Source organism: Mytilus californianus, unplaced genomic scaffold (genome assembly GCF_021869535.1).
Source record: "Mytilus californianus isolate M0D057914Y unplaced genomic scaffold, xbMytCali1.0.p SCAF_6, whole genome shotgun sequence".
Taxonomy (NCBI): Eukaryota; Metazoa; Mollusca; class Bivalvia; order Mytilida; family Mytilidae; genus Mytilus; species Mytilus californianus.
In genome coordinates, this window is record NW_026262712.1 from 106,151,451 (window position 1) to 106,167,887 (window position 16,437).

The window sequence follows — 16,437 nt, forward strand, 5'->3', positions numbered from 1 at the left end:
CTATCCCTATGTCGAGCTTTCTGTGACAGAAGTCGCAGGCTCGACAAAAACCAAATGACATCAGAAAGCTTGTATAAATCTTTGTATGGTATTATCATGTTTCTGTCTCAATTTTGTGCCAATATAATTTATTAGTCTTTTTTTCTAGATGGATTTTTCTTGTTTTCTCTTGTATTTTTTCTCATTCTGTCTGTCTGTCTTACATAGTTGTTGTTACTGTATTTGTTGCCTGTTCGTTCAATATATTTAGTATTTAAAATTTGAATATTTTTGTTAATCTCTCATGAATTGTTTCACTAAATTTTGTAGCAGTACAACTATAATTCACCATAGGATTGAGTGTCTATTCATCATTGTGTCCTTCTAGAAGATAATTTTTAGCATCTGAGTATTATTGGTTGCTGTCGGACTGACTTTTACCTCATTTCTCCTACCATTTAACCACCTTTTCCTGTTTTCCAATAGGCGAACTAACACTTTCTGGATTTAGCTGAATTGTCTCCAAATGACCCTAGATATGTCTCTGAATAACCTTCTGATGTCATGCAACAATAACTTTTTAAAATTATGATGTTATTTTGCCTGATTTTGTGTGATCTTTAGTAATGGCAGACAAATTTTCATACAACTGTAAATATGTCTTTGCAACTAAACATGGAACTTGTGAACAAAATAAAAAGTTGACATGGATATTATGATGAGGAATGTTTATTTGAGCTGTAATAGAACATCCTCAAATCAGATCATAAATATACAATATATCAAAAACACTCAAATCACTTCTTTTCACTGATGTCATCATTTTTTAAAGGTATTCTGTGTTGATAAATATAAATGAATTATAAAGTTTATAAGTAAGACAACATTGAGATAATAGATAAGTAAATAAATATTTGGATCTCATTTCTCTTTTTTCTATTTCTTCTCTTCAAATTTTAAGAAAAATATTTAAGTAAAATTGTTGGAAAAAAATGGTTGTTACAGTTCTGTGAGAACATTGAAAAGTTTTAAGATTTTAGTTTTTTTTCTTTCATCTATGCTAGTTTTAATAAAATAATACTTAATCTAAAACAAATCCATTAAGGCCACATTATGTTAATTTTCAGATTTTTAGTCACCCATCACCAGAAAAATTGGGTAGGTGATAGGATTTCCTTTTGCAGGGTATTAGGATAACATGCTTAATCGGAATTTCACTCCTTTCTGTTTTTTATTTGTGAATAATTTTCCCATTAAATAACTGGTGGCTATAAAACTACTATGTTTTTCTCAATTTAGACTGTAATCACAAACTTCATAATACAGATCACAATGATTTCCCCCAAGAAAAAATGATACCAATTTGAGATTTGTTCCGTGTTTTATAAGTAGATGTTGATATAAGTTATCTAAGGGAGAGAACTGACTAATAGATGAACATTCAGACATGTGCAAAATGCGAAAGTAGATTCGTACAAAATGGTTTTCAAGGATAACAAAAATAAAATTGATAAAAATTGGGACTTGGCCATTGCAGTGAGGACAGGCAGTCTTAAGGATGGTAAATTAATTTATTGTGACCTTAACATACAGAATTTTCTTCCCCTAATTATGGATTGTTACTATCAAAAGTGATATTAGATTATTAATACACCTATGACCATTTCACTATACAAAAGCTAAATAAATCAATACATGGGATTTCATCTGATAAATAGATGAATTAAACAAAGTACATGTATAATTACAAATACTTTCACATTTAAATATCAGTGCATCCACAAATATTCCAATGTAAATATGTGCATACATAAAATAACACTACAATGTAACCACAGACCATATCCAACAAATTAATATAAAAATTATGATTAACACTTCCCCTACATTTTCTTTTTAAACTGACTTTTTCTTAACAGGTATATACAGAAGACTGGTAATAAAACAGATTCTATGAATCATTTAATTTTAAACTTCATTAGCACAAGGAAAAATAATTGAAACATTTAAAATCAAATTTCTTTGTATGAAAGCTATTTGAGTAGTGTACTTTTTTCTTAAGAATTTTGTGTCATGCTCAATATTGACACAACATTAGAGTGCTTTTCAATCCCTAAATTTCCTCTGACAGCTGTCATATAAGCCATTTTCTTAACCAGTTCAACAACTCACAAGTGAATACCTTTACAAATGTTTCCAAAAACATACTGAAGATCAAAATGTCTTCTCTTGTCATCATTATTCTGATTTTACAAAATGTGAAAAACTCGAACCTCAGGATTAAAAGGATCTTTATTTGTGGAACAAAAGGCAAGTGTTTTAGAGGTTTTTAATTATGTTAATCAATTAAGTGATCATTCTATTTCAATTGGTTTGCCTAAAAAAGTTAGTAATGTATACATGATCTTTTCATATATATGGAATAACAATAAATCATCAGTTAAAAAAAATCTGAGACTTGGAAATCTGTAGAAATGCCAAGTCCTTGTCCAGCCTTTATATCTGTTTCTTACTATGTATCAAGAAAATTTCTATCCAAGACACTGCATGGTCGCTCCTCTTGTATTGAGACACTTCTTAACTATTCAAAAGATGGTATTTTTTTTTTTAATTTTTAAATTTTGGATCAATGCAAAAACCACATAAACTTATCAAATTCAAAACATTTTATTAAAGTTATAAGAAATTCTTATATATTTACAAATGTTTTTTACAGTCAATACAAACTGACTGTCTACATAGCACAATTGTGGTATAGAACAGTTCATATGTAGATATTAATATTATTTTTAATTGTATCTATTCTTATATGATTTAAAGAAATTTTGAACTTTAATCCAATATATACAAAATTTAAACATGAGAACAAATATAAAAAAAAAAGGTTGGAAAATTTAATTCAGAAGGTCAGTCTTAGAAAAATACAAATTGAATATAAATATAAATCAAATTCTACAAAAAGAAGAGCCCACTGGGTTGCAGTAAATTATTTCTATATAAACTAACAACAGCTGATTCTGTATAACACCTAATATAAGAAAAAAGCTTATTTGGCTTTTTTAACAGTTCAACAAACTACTCTGAACTAAAAATAGCCAATTTGTTTCAGGCTGCATGTGGTCAATGGTTTCATATGTTTTGGTATTACCACATCATTAGAAAGAAATACTACCCAACAGGTGCTAATTGGCTAACTTTCACAGTAATTATTGAATTGTCATTATCGGGGATACATTTTCACGTACAATTATAAGAACCAGAACCAGAAAGAGAAGAAATATTACTAAAACAATTCAATGTTTTTAAATACATGTAATTATATTAACCATTCATTTTTAATATTGCCAAAACTAGCAACAGTTAAATTTTCAAGTACAAAAAAAGGCCTATATATCATAACCTGGGCTCATTCCAATTAACTATTGTAAATTAATTATGGTATAAAAATTCTACTTCTATATAACAATATTTTGAAACAGCTAATTAAAATAAGAATATCCAAATCAAATTAAATGCTACTAAAAAAAATAAATGCTATTGAAGCAGATAGAAAAAAACTTTTTTCGTGTCAATAATGAGTCTAGATTAATATGTTTCTAATTAAAAAACTACCTGATGTACATATAAGTTATAAATATAAAATTAAAGAAAAGTCATTAATTTGACTGATATTTTAGAAGATTAAGAGTAAAATATTAACAATCTAAATTTCATTATGTTTAAATCAATTTGAAAAAGTGGGTTAAATAAATGTACATGTATTACCATGTTGTGCAAATATAAGTTATGTAAATAAAAATATAAAACCCATTATTTTATTGGTTACTAATTACAATAACATCAAAAACAATTTTTTTAATGTTTTGGTCCAATTTTTTAAATGTTTTGGTCACTGGACCTCATAAATTTGCCCTTTTCTTGCTCTGTGTGGATCAGTAAGGTTACTACTTCTACACAAGTACAAATTATTCACATATTAAAACCAAAATGGTACCAACAAAAAACAAAATACAAGAAAAATATTTGTGCCATTGTTCACATAGTTTTTTTGCCTTATAATAAATCAATGTTTTATGATTTGTATGTGTAACTGGAATTTTATCTACCTTAGGTGAAAATATACATGAACATGTATGTCAAATATTATTTTCTTTATGAATGTGCAACATTCACCTACAAGACATACACAATTTATGATATTATCTTGTGTACTTCATTCATAAAAGCAACAATGCACCTAAATTTGAGACCTAATGCATATGCTAATTAGCTATAAAAATTGAATGTCTGCCCGTACTATGCTTCAACTGATTTTGTCCTATCAAAAATATTTCATTAAAACAATATCCTTACTTTCTTAAAAACAATAAAATTGTGTTAAATTTGAGAAGATTCTTGTTTTAATACTTTGAACAAATTATTTTCAGATAATCCCCTATAGATTCTAAAGTTGACAAGACCTTACTTATATGTATCTATTTCCCATATAAATCTTGAAAACTCAAAAGCTGAAGTGATGATTTACAAATGAGGGACACAGGACGTCACTACAGACACATGACTAGTTACACAGTATGGACTAGTGCAAAAAGGTGCTCTGTTATAAATATTCACAAAGGAGTAAACTATCTAGAAACTAACCATACCCACAAATGTAATTCATTGAATAAATATTTAAACTTTGCTTTACGAGATTTTACTGATACTAGGCAGTATTCTTCTCATGTAAATGTTAACATTTTTATATGTGAACATTTCCCCCTTATTTTCTTATAATTGATTATTGGTGTTTAAGGCCACTTTCAGCACTATTGGCTGTATCGTGGCGGCCAGTTCAATTGTCGGAGGAAGATGAAGTGCCCAGAGAGAACTATGGACCTTTGGCCGGAAAACTGGCAATCTTAGTCAATAAAGATTAGACTTGAAAGCACTTGCCACATGCAGGGGTCTTACTCACAACCTCAGTGTTGACTGGCTAGTGATTGCTGTAGATGAACTACTTAGACCACACAGCCACCGAGGCACCTATATTTCCCTTAGAAAAATAACCCAAATGTATTAACATATATATGTGCAAATGATATTATGCTATGAGATAACGAAAACTGAGTACAGTGCCTGCAGACAAAATTGTCATTTTTTATTTTAAAATGCCCCCGAAATAAATATTTTTCTCTTATAAAACTCAAAATCCCTCAAATCAATATTGAGGAACAGATTACAGCTGTTAAACATAATATTACAAAAAATGTTACAAAAATGACAGAAAAAATTTAAAATGTTCTTGTCTTCATATTAATAAGCACCTTGGCTTCTTTTTTCCTTTCTTTGGACCTTTTCTTTCTTTCTGTAAAATAAAGGTAAAACATAAATAATACAAAAATTGAATGATAAATCTGAACTTTATCAAGTAATAAGTTATACAATGTATTTTCATGGTCAGTCCTAGCTTATTATTTTTCATGCATACCACCACATGGTGTAGTTTGTTAGGTGTGAAGCTTCATAAAAATCCTCTGAAATTTTACCTTTACAAGGTCAATAACACAGGGAAAAATAAATTGGTGTATTTTAGTTATAATATAATTTTGGATGTACAAATGTAACACATCTTCTGATTGGCTGAAAGTTTTTTATCTATCAGCTCATAGACATAATTTTGTCATGTGACTGTGACTTCATGAACATTTTTTCATAATTTACTCCTTAAAAATGGAATAAGAATCAAATTATAAGAAAAGACTAATATTTTTTCTGTCTAATCGAAATAACCTTAAAAATGTTGTGCAGACTTTTAAATAACCTGCTACGCTACGCAGGTTATTCATTGTGCACCACATTTTTGATGTTATTTCTTCATAGACAGAAAAAATATTACAGTCATTCCTTCAATATCCCTATCAGATGCAAGTCCAGATTTATTTTACTTCATCAATCGTCTCTTCATATGGTGTACTATCCTGGTGTGAATATTTGATGGAATTTTACCAGATGCTTTTGGAAGACTTGGACTTACAAAGTAGGTATCATATCACAGATTTACAATGTAGTTTAAACATATTTAACTTGCATCAACACTATTGATAAGACACAAGTCAAACAGACTTATGAAGTCTTTTTCATTTAATAATTAACAATACAATATATAAGACAATGCATACATTAAATATTATTTCAACATTTGCATAAACTGGACAGAAAATCAAAAAGGCCAAAAGATGAATATCATTAATCATATACATTAGTTAAAACTGTCTGCCCTTAAAGAGTCTTGCAGGAATTAATTTGCTGCATGCACATCTCAGTACACTGTAATCACAGAAGTAAGAAGGAGTTAAGCCAGTTTAAAAGATTAGTTTTAACATACTTTATTTACTTAAACATTCAAACTCATAAGTCGAAAATTAACTGACAACGCCATGGTAAAAAAAGAAAAAGACCAACAGACAAACAACAGTATATAAAACAGAACATAGAAAACTAAAGACTGAGCAGCATGAACCCCACAAAAAACTGGGGGTGATCTCAGGTGCTCTGGAAGGGTCAGCAGATCCTGCTCCACATGTGGCACACAAGTTAATCAAATATACAAAGTCTTCTTCCATGAGAACAAGAATTATGGACAAAGAGGTAATTACAGTATACAAAAAGCTTTACTAATTGCTTATAAATTTTAGGGTTTGATTTTTTTAACCTTTTACATTTACTATGGAGATTTGGACATCTTGAGAATGTTTACTTTATAGACAGCAATAATGTATTCAAGATAAAAGTAGCTACGTTCTTAAATAACTTGACTTACATATTTTCTAATTTCTCTCACTAGAGTATAAAAAGCATCATCAACACCCTGTCTTGTTTTGGCTGAGGTCTCTACATATGGTATATTATAACTATCGGCTACTGGCCTTGCTTGCTTTGCATCTACTGTCCGTGTCGGTAAATCTACTTTATTTCCTACCACTGAAAATAAATGAAAATAAGTTATAGATAATGCATATTTTTCAGGTTTTTCTTGTTGTTTAACACATCCCAGGTATATATAACAAGAATAAATGGGGAATGTGTCCATGGGACACAGATGATGCCCCCGCTTGCATATAATGTAATAAGATAAGATATTTTTTTTTTTTTTTAAGATAAGATATTTTATTTCCAATTATGGGCCCCAAAGGGCATAAACATTACAACATCAATAATTTTTTCATAATACAATACAAACAATGAGATAAAAAAAAAAAAAAAGTTAAACGAGAACTATTTAAGTTCTTAAAGAATACGTAGATAAAGAATCTATAGTATGTTGTTTTTTTTAATACTAATGCATTTTATTGCAAGTGTGGTTGATATAGATAACAAACAAGCAGCCCAAAAAGAAAAAAAAGAAAAATAGATATCCACATATGTATAGTACACAAAAAATTGGATCAATTAAATATATAATAATTAGTTATAAAGGGACATTAATCAAGAACCATAAAAGTGACGCTACCCAAATTTGTACTTGATCTGAGTTTTGTGGTAATGAGTATTGTGTATAAGTTTCATAACATTTGGTTGAGGCAAACTGAAGTTAGAGAACGGAAAGGATACGCCAAATATCAAATCAATATCTTCAAGCATGAGGAAAACAGAAACGAAAAATTCAGCAATTTTTCCATTTTTTAAGGGCATAACTCTAGAACAGTAGAAGTGACGCCATGAAAATTCAATCTTTATCTGTTTTTTGTGGTAATTAGCATTGTGCATAAGTCTCATAACATTTGGTTGAGGCAAACTGAAGTTAGAGAACAGAAACAAATATTTCAGGAATTTTGAAATTTGTAAAGGGGCATTACTCTAGAATGGTAAAAGTGACGCAACCAAAATTCAAATTTGATCTGTGTTTTGTGGTAATAAGCATTGTGTATAAGTTTCATAACATTTGGTTAAGGCAAACTAAAGTTGGAGAACGGAAACAAAAAATTCAGCAATTTTTCCATTTGTAAAGGGGCACAACTCTAGAACTGTTACAGTGATGCCACCAAAATTCAAACTTGATCTGTGTTTTGTGGTAATAAGCATTGTGTATAAGTTTCAAAACATTTGGTTGAGGCAAACTAAAGTAAGAGAACGGAAACGAAAAATTCAGCAATTCTTCCATCTGTAAAGGGGCATAACTCTAGAACGGTAAAAGTGACGCCACCAAAATTCGAACTTGATCTGTGTTTTGTGCTAATAAGCATTGTGTATAAGTTTCATAACATTTGGTTAAGGCAAACTTAAGTTAGAGAAAGGAAACCAATTTTGGGACGTTCGGCCGTACGTACGTATAGACAGACAAGGGTAAAACTTAATGCCCCCTCCGCTACGGCGGGGCATAACAATCTTAAAATATGTACATCTGACTTATATACCATAAAAAATATCATTCTCTGTAAAGATTTGCACGAAATTGTATCCCATTTTATCAATATCATTTAAGTGGGAGATGCTTTCTTACATGTTTAGGTATAACCACCCCCAACCACTCAATTAGAAGGTTAAATAAAACTTACTAATCTAGATATATATATTAGCAATCACTGTCCTGATTCATTATAAATCTTACTGTATAAGTCAGAAACAAGAAACAAATGAATTGTTACAGTGTTAGAAAAATGAAAATGCATGAACTGTCATGAATACAAAATTTGTCTTTATTTTCCTGGCACTACTTTTCCAATACACAAATACACATAAAATAACTTTGTTTACAGTCATTATGACTGATATACTTACAGACCATTGGCACTTCATCTGCATCTTTTACTCTTTTGATCTGAAAAAAGTACATGTAAAGGGTAAATAGTTATAAAAGGTATTCCTCAATTAATGTATTTTAACTTTAACAATTCAAGTTTCCAAAAGTCTATTTCATGATCATGTAATATATACATTATCTATATAATTTAGACTTGTTTATAATTTTTCGTTTGGGCTTGTATCATATTTGCCTTCGGGTTTATATGATCCGTTCATCCTATTTCGACTCTTTCAAAATTCAAGAGTCTATCCTAAATTGAGGTAAATCATATGGCCTTCCAAATACCGTTTCGATTCCTAACATCACTGAAGAGACATTAATTGTCGAAATCCAGATATGGTGTACAAATTTTTGTACCTCATGTTTGCGGTATACCATCTTTTCCGCAGGTTTATTGTTTTCTGTTTGGTAATCAATTAATAATAAGATCCATTTTGTTACATCTGGTGATCTGTTTATTTGGCAATCGCCAATGGCAGTCAGCAGGGTTTAAGAACATCAGTTGTTCGACCTGCTAGTCAAATGCATTTTGTTAAAATATACTTTTTCACTTTTTTGGTCTTTTGGAAAATGTTGTTTGTGCTGTATTTAGACCCCTCTACCAAGAAATTTGTTTTGCATGCACATGTGTAAAAATTGCGGTTTTTATCCAACTCAACCATAGGTTTGAACGTTGTTTTCAATTTAGACTTGTTAATAATCTATATATATTCATCACACTGCAGCCAGACAATACACAAAATGTAGGTGTGGTTGCTGCAAGTAAACAACTCGGTAAACATATTGTTCGGTATCTCAAGTGTATAAATTTACTTTACATTCCATCTGGTTTATCACAGGAATTATTCCCAAATATATGGAGAATCAATGCGTTCATGGGACACAGATGATGCCCCAGCTTGCATATAACATTACAAAGCGACATAATTAGAGTACTGTACAAGTGACATCACCCAAATTCGAACTTGATCTGTGTTTTATGGTAATAAGCACTGTGTATGAGTTTCATAACATTTGGTGGGGCAAACTAAAGGTAATTTTCGTACGGATGGACAAGGGTAACACTAAATGCCCCCTCCGCTGCTGCATGGGCATTTAAAAATGTTAACGTTAATTTTTAAAAATACTGAAATCAATATGAATCATGAGTATTTTTTTTCAGACGATTTTCGAAACCTGATATCATACATTTAGTGGAGTTGTTAGTTTATGATTCAAAATACTATTAGTCTATGCCATGATGGACTTTTGTTGTCTCTAAATTATTGGGTAATTAAAGTTCCATAATAATATCTTCTGGTATATTCTTTTTTACAACTTATGACTTATAAAAAGTTTCTTAAGTTCTGCACTTCAATGGAAAACTAAACACTACACAATATTAAATATAAGTAGCAAGCTTTTAAAAAGTAGACCATAGAGATAACATAGTGAGTTTTTACTTCTTATTTTTGATAGAAAAGTAAAAGACAATCTGATATTGAGGAAAACACTCATCGTATGTAATTCAGATGACCTAATTATATATAAATACATTACAATAGACCTGAAAATTTCAAACTGTTAGAATATATATTTTTTTTTCTTTGTGTCAGTCATATGCTCAAACTAGTACATGTATATATAATACAAAACAGTAACATGGCCACAAGATTTTCTGTAAGTCATGGAAAAATTAAATAAAAGAACAGAGTTTCAATGTTTTTTTTTGCACATATTTTATCTGACCATGGTCCAAGGACAATAACTAAAATGAAAACTTTTTTTTGTTCTTTATAACTTTTTGAAAATATCTTAGAGAAATGAAGGCTTGAGAGCAAATGCAATGCAATTTCCAACATAGTTAATATTTCCAAGGGCCATAACTCCTTAATAAATAATTGATGGGCACTGATTTTCAAACTCATCCAAGACATTGCTAATAAGCTAAAGCTATGATATGAGTTTCATAAAAAAAATTGCAAGACTTATACACATGAGAGCACTAAAGATGCAATTTCCTATATAATTAATGTTTCCAAGGGCATAACTCTTTTTAAAAATAATTGATCGGCACTGATTTTTTAACTCGTCCAAGACATTGCTGATATAAATCTACAATATAAGTTTCATAAAAATCTGGCAAGAATTGTACAAATGAGAGCGCTAACGATGCAATTTTCCATATAATTAATGTTTCCAAGAGCATAACTCTTAAAAATACTTCATCGGTACTGATATTCGAAGTTGTTCTAGACATTGCTGATATAAACCTATCAAATAAGTTTCATAAACTCTGGCAAAAATTGAACACATGAGAGTGCTAACAAGACCGGAGAGACAGACACACAGACGGACAGATGTCCGTCAGGTATTTCTATGTCCCCATCAACGGATGGCGCGGGGGACAAAAACAATGACATTCTTGGCAAGACAATATATTATATATGAGATTTAATTGGTGTTTTGTATCTTGATAGATAGCCCAAGGTGTTAAGCAATAAACATTCTATACATTCCAGTTATATGGTACCTTAGCATCTGTTATTGCAAACCCAATGAAAGTTTTCCACAGTGCCATCTCTATCTTGACCAGGTATTTAAACTTTTGCAAGTTCACCTGTCCTATTGAATGAATACAATAGCTATTTTTCTCTGTGTAGTTTATTCACTGGGACCTTTAAATTTCTTCTAAGAGAAATCTTTCATTCATTGATTAAATTACCTGTGTAAAAAAAAATTCTTATATATAGACAAAAATACTTTTTTTATACTCATTAATTGCGTGTGCTCAATATTAATAATATATTTTCATTCAGTTTAATATAAACATTGATTCAATCATAAAAAGTTGATTTCTGACAAAACTTTCAACATTGTTCCTTTTAAAAAAAAATTTGTTTGATATGAATAAAAACTTGAAAATTATGATGTTCTAATTAAGATCTTCTTAAATGTATACTATAACTAGACAAAAAAAAATCAAATTTCAATAGGAACATTGATAAAACTTTTGTTTGAAATCAACTTTTTATGATTGAATCAATGTTTATATTAAACTGAATGAAAATATATTATTAATATTGAATAAATACATCATCACACGCAGTTATTCAGTATAAAAAAAGTATTTTTGTCTTTTTATAAGAATTTTTTTTTACTCAGGTAAATTAATCAATGAGTGATAGATTTCTCTTAGAAGAAATTTAAAGGTCCCAGTGAATAAACCACACAGAGAAAAATAGCTATTGTATTCATTCAATAGGACAGGTGAACTTGCAAAAGTTTAAATACCTGGTCAAGATAGAGATGGCACTGTGGAAAACTTTCATTGGGTTCGCAATAAAAATCACTATTCCTTCTATTCCCACATGCAAATAACAATAGATGTTTTGATAAATAGTTTGTTTTTATAACAATCAAGGTTAATTAAAAATTCACCTAAGATTTACCTGTATTTTATTTTTTTAAGAAAACATGTTTCTTACAATGTTTAAGTATAATATTAAAAAAAAAATAATTCAATACAATGTTTATTTGTAATATGTTTTTTTCTTCTTCAAAGAAATACTGAAAAATAAAGAATAAGTCAGATAAATAGAAGTAAGATTAAAAAATCATTGAATTTGTAAACTTAAAAAAATGTCATCCGAATAAATAAATTGATGATAGATAATATTATAACAAAATATAATCTTAAGATGTGAAATAATGTTACTTGGACCAATAATCAAAGATGTGAAATAATGGGTGAAAACTGTTCACTTTACTTCTAAGCATGGATAATAAATGGACAGCAATCAGATTTGATTGATTTTATTGCGAACCCAATGAAAGTTTTCCACAGTGCCATCTCTATCTTGACCAGGTATTTAAACTTTTGCAAGTTCACCTGTCCTATTGAATGAATACAATAGCTATTTTTCTCTGTGTAGTTTATTCACTGGGACCTTTAAATTTCTTCTAAGAGAAATCTATCATTCATTGATTAAATTACCTGTGTAAAAAAAAATTCTTATATATAGACAAAAATACTTTTTTTATACTCATTAATTGCGTGTGCTGATGTATTTATTCAATATTAATAATATATTTTCATTCAGTTTAATATAAACATTGATTCAATCATAAAAAGTTGATTTCTAACAAAAGTTTTATCAATGTTCCTATTGAAATTTGATTTTTTTTTGTTTAGTTATAGAATACATTTAAGAAGATCTTAATTTGAAACATCATTATTTTCAAGTTCTTATTCATGTCAAACAAATTTTTTTTTAAAAGGAACAATGCTGAAAGTTTTGTCAGAAATCAAATTTTTATGATTGAATCAATGTTTATATTAAACTGAATGAAAATATATTATTAATATTGAATAACTACATCATCACATGCAATTAATGAGTATAAAAACAGTATTTTTGTCTATATATAAGAAATTTTTTTTACTCAGGTAATTTAATCAATGAATGATAGATTTCTCTTAGAAGAAATTTAAAGGTCCCAGAGAATAAACTACACAGAGAACAATAGCTATTGTATCTATTCAATAGGACAGGTGAACTTGCAAAAGTTTAAATACCTGGTCAAGATAGAGATGGCACTGTGGAAAACTTTCATTGGGTTCGCAATAAAGCAAAACTTATATTTATCTTTAGTTACAAGTTTGACAGAATCTCAGCTGTCTAAATTAAATAATAACATAATCTACCTGTTCTCGATACTGATTAATGTCTTCAAATGATTTTGTATTATTTACAGCAAATACACAAAGGAATCCTTCTCCTGTTCTCATATACTGATCCCTCATAGCACTGAAGAAATAAAATAAAATATAACACAAACTTCATAATAGTGAAATATTTCTGTTTGAATCTCTGATAAAATTTAAATAACTAAGAAAATATGATATTTGTCTTCTTTTTAATTCCAAACATTTATGTAATATCTCCACATTAAAGTTATAGGATTTTACTACTGCTATGTAAAAACTCCACATTAAAGTTATAGGACTTTACTACTTCTATGTAAAAACTCCACATTAAGTTATAGGATTTTACTACTTTAGATGTCAATTTTTATGCTGTTTGACCTAATGGTGTTTCCCTTAAGGTGGTACATAACACTACAGGGAGATAACTCTGTAAAAATCAGCTGAACGTTTTAATCACATTCTATTGTTAAAGAAATATTAAGCTTCTCAATGATCAAAATTAGTGTTTGTCAAACTGCTATAATTATATCCAAATATTTTTCCGATAAAGTGTGTGGTTCAAGTTTTTTGAAATTTTTATATTTTTGTCAAAGGGTCAAAGTAAATATTTTGTCAAAATTTTATGAAAATTAAACGAGCCAAATTAATTTTAGTCAAGGTGTTTGGTACCACCTTAAAACAATCACTTTTGACTTGTGACTTCAAAAGTCTTCTGTTGTAAATCCACAAAATGGTATGATAAAATGCCCTTTACTACTGTGAACAGGGCCTAAAATATAAAATCATCAAAGCCATTGGATCTATATTTTTCATAATCCCCTCTTTCGTTATGCAACTTATTTTCATACTGCAAATCTCTTCATATTTGTATTTTAATTCATATAAACTCTTTGCTAACAAAGCCTTTGTTTCTAGGTTCTTAAGGTAGTGCTGACAGAACCAACCATTATCTGGGCATATATACAAAGTTTGCACAAATAAAATATAAGAAACTATACAGTATGGGTTTTTCTCATTGATGAAGACCATACAGTGACCTACAATTGGTTTTACACGTATCTTTGTTATTTAAACTGTGTTGGATAGTTGTTTCACTGGCAATCATATCACATCTCTTTATTTTTATATTGTTTTTGTACCTGTATTCTTCTTGTCCTGCAGTATCTAGGATATCTAGTAGACATGTTTCTCCATCAATTACCACTTGTTTTCTGTAAGAATCCTCTAAAAGAATACAAAATTTTATTGTGTAAGGGGAGTTAAATCTTGATCAGCAGTATCCATATATTAAATTCTATTGATATTTAACTGCATAAACATGAGAAATGTATATAAAACTGAAATATGATCTTTAAAAATCAATAAAAATGATTATATAAAAGATATCAACACGAACATATGGTCTCTGAAAGTAAATAAGTGTACCTTAATATTCATTAAATTCTGGTGATATGAATAAATTTGCAACAGTTCATTAAAAGTTGGATATAAAAATTTTATTTAAGAAGGACAAACTGATAAAAGTCTAATTAAGAACGTTATACAATACAGAGACATATTAACTGCAAATTGGAACTTTTAAATCAGATGCTAATTTCCACTGTTCCAGTTTCAGACTAATGGTCCAAGGACACAGTTATCGTCCTTCGGTTTTCGTTGTCTACGAATATAGTCCCTAGTGTGAACAGTGTATAACTTGCATTTTTTTTTGATACACTTTCCCAATTTATTTCTTGATATTTTATGCATGAAATATTAAGTAAGGGGATGAAATTACATGTTAAAAAAATTTGGGTGCTGAATCTTTATGTTAAGTAGTGATTCGGTCCAGTTTAAAAAGGGCAAAAATTAGAATGTCGGAAGCTGTCAAACTGAATTTTAGCCCCCCTTAACACAGAATTGTCAATATTTTGAGTTAGAGCTGGTAGAAGTTTCTATAATTTTGATATTATTTGTATCAATAGTAGTACACTACACTGTAAAAATCTTTTTGAGATAGAGCAGGTGCGATTTTTTTAATTTGAATTTATTGTCTAAAAGAAATGCACTACAAAATAACTGTGTTCTCGGGCCTAAGAGATGAATTCCGTAAATGTAGATTCTGTACTTTGGCAACTTTCCTGAATGGTTTTCTGGTTTCAATTTGTCAAACTCAATAAAAGTAAAGGATTTACATCTTTGTTTGACAGAAATTCTGTTAAAATGTCCCATTTTGGCATTATACGGCTAAAATAAGCATTTTAAAGCAGTTTCCATTTTATGCCTAAGAGCCATGCTGACTTCCTATCTGACAGCTTTTTATGTTCCTGATATTTGTGTTTCTATGCTTAAATCAAATTAAATTAACCATTTGTGAACTCGGAATCTAGAGAAAAGTAGATTATCACAGAAAAAATGTGCAGAATATTTGTATTTATGTCCCTGGTTAAACGGCCTGTTTGATGTATGTGAAATGTGAAGAGCTTTGTACATAAAATCTGTAGTCCGTCACAAATATTTCACTAAATCTGTAAAAAAAACACTTTAGAATGATCAGTACACCCTATTCATTTCATATGCTACCATAATTTTCTTCTTTAGGATAGTAAGTGGTTCAAATATATGCCAAATGAGACTAAAACTACATGCAAGTTTTCCATTGAAAAGTGAAAAACTGGTCATCAGACCATACTGTCTGCAAAAAAAAGTTGAATTCAAGAGTCCTTTTGCAATTAGACTTCTTGTATCATGACATCTTAGCATAGAAATGAGCAAAAAGTAACAAATTTCACTTCCTTATAGCCTCTGTGTGCATTTTTATATGTAAATATGGGCTACGGCCTAAATCAACTCTAAATAATTCTCAGTCTTACATGGCCTAAGACCATTTTATACTCATGTGGTATGCTTTTTGTAACTTTTCTTTACATTTAAAGTACATTTAATATATATGGAAGAATAATGTATGGTTAAAAACCTTCAAAAACTTCAAATTGGTTGAAAA

At 29.3% G+C, this 16,437-nt stretch overlaps 1 protein-coding gene across 2 annotated transcripts in view; it reads right to left on the bottom strand.

Moving 5' to 3' along the window:
* Window positions 1-692: 692 nt before the first annotated feature.
* Window positions 693-16,437, bottom strand: part of LOC127706468 (GTPase HRas) — a 32,992-nt gene continuing 17,247 nt past the window's right edge. For both annotated transcript variants that reach the window (XM_052211098.1, XM_052211097.1), the window contains exons 4-8: window positions 14,594-14,678; window positions 13,452-13,554; window positions 8,740-8,779; window positions 6,782-6,942; window positions 693-5,326 (exon numbers count right to left, since the gene is read on the bottom strand). In XM_052211098.1, coding sequence (XP_052067058.1) covers window positions 5,270-5,326; window positions 6,782-6,942; window positions 8,740-8,779; window positions 13,452-13,554; window positions 14,594-14,678 — 446 coding nt within the window. In that variant the 3' untranslated portion in view covers window positions 693-5,269. The remainder of the gene's footprint in view (window positions 5,327-6,781; window positions 6,943-8,739; window positions 8,780-13,451; window positions 13,555-14,593; window positions 14,679-16,437) is intronic.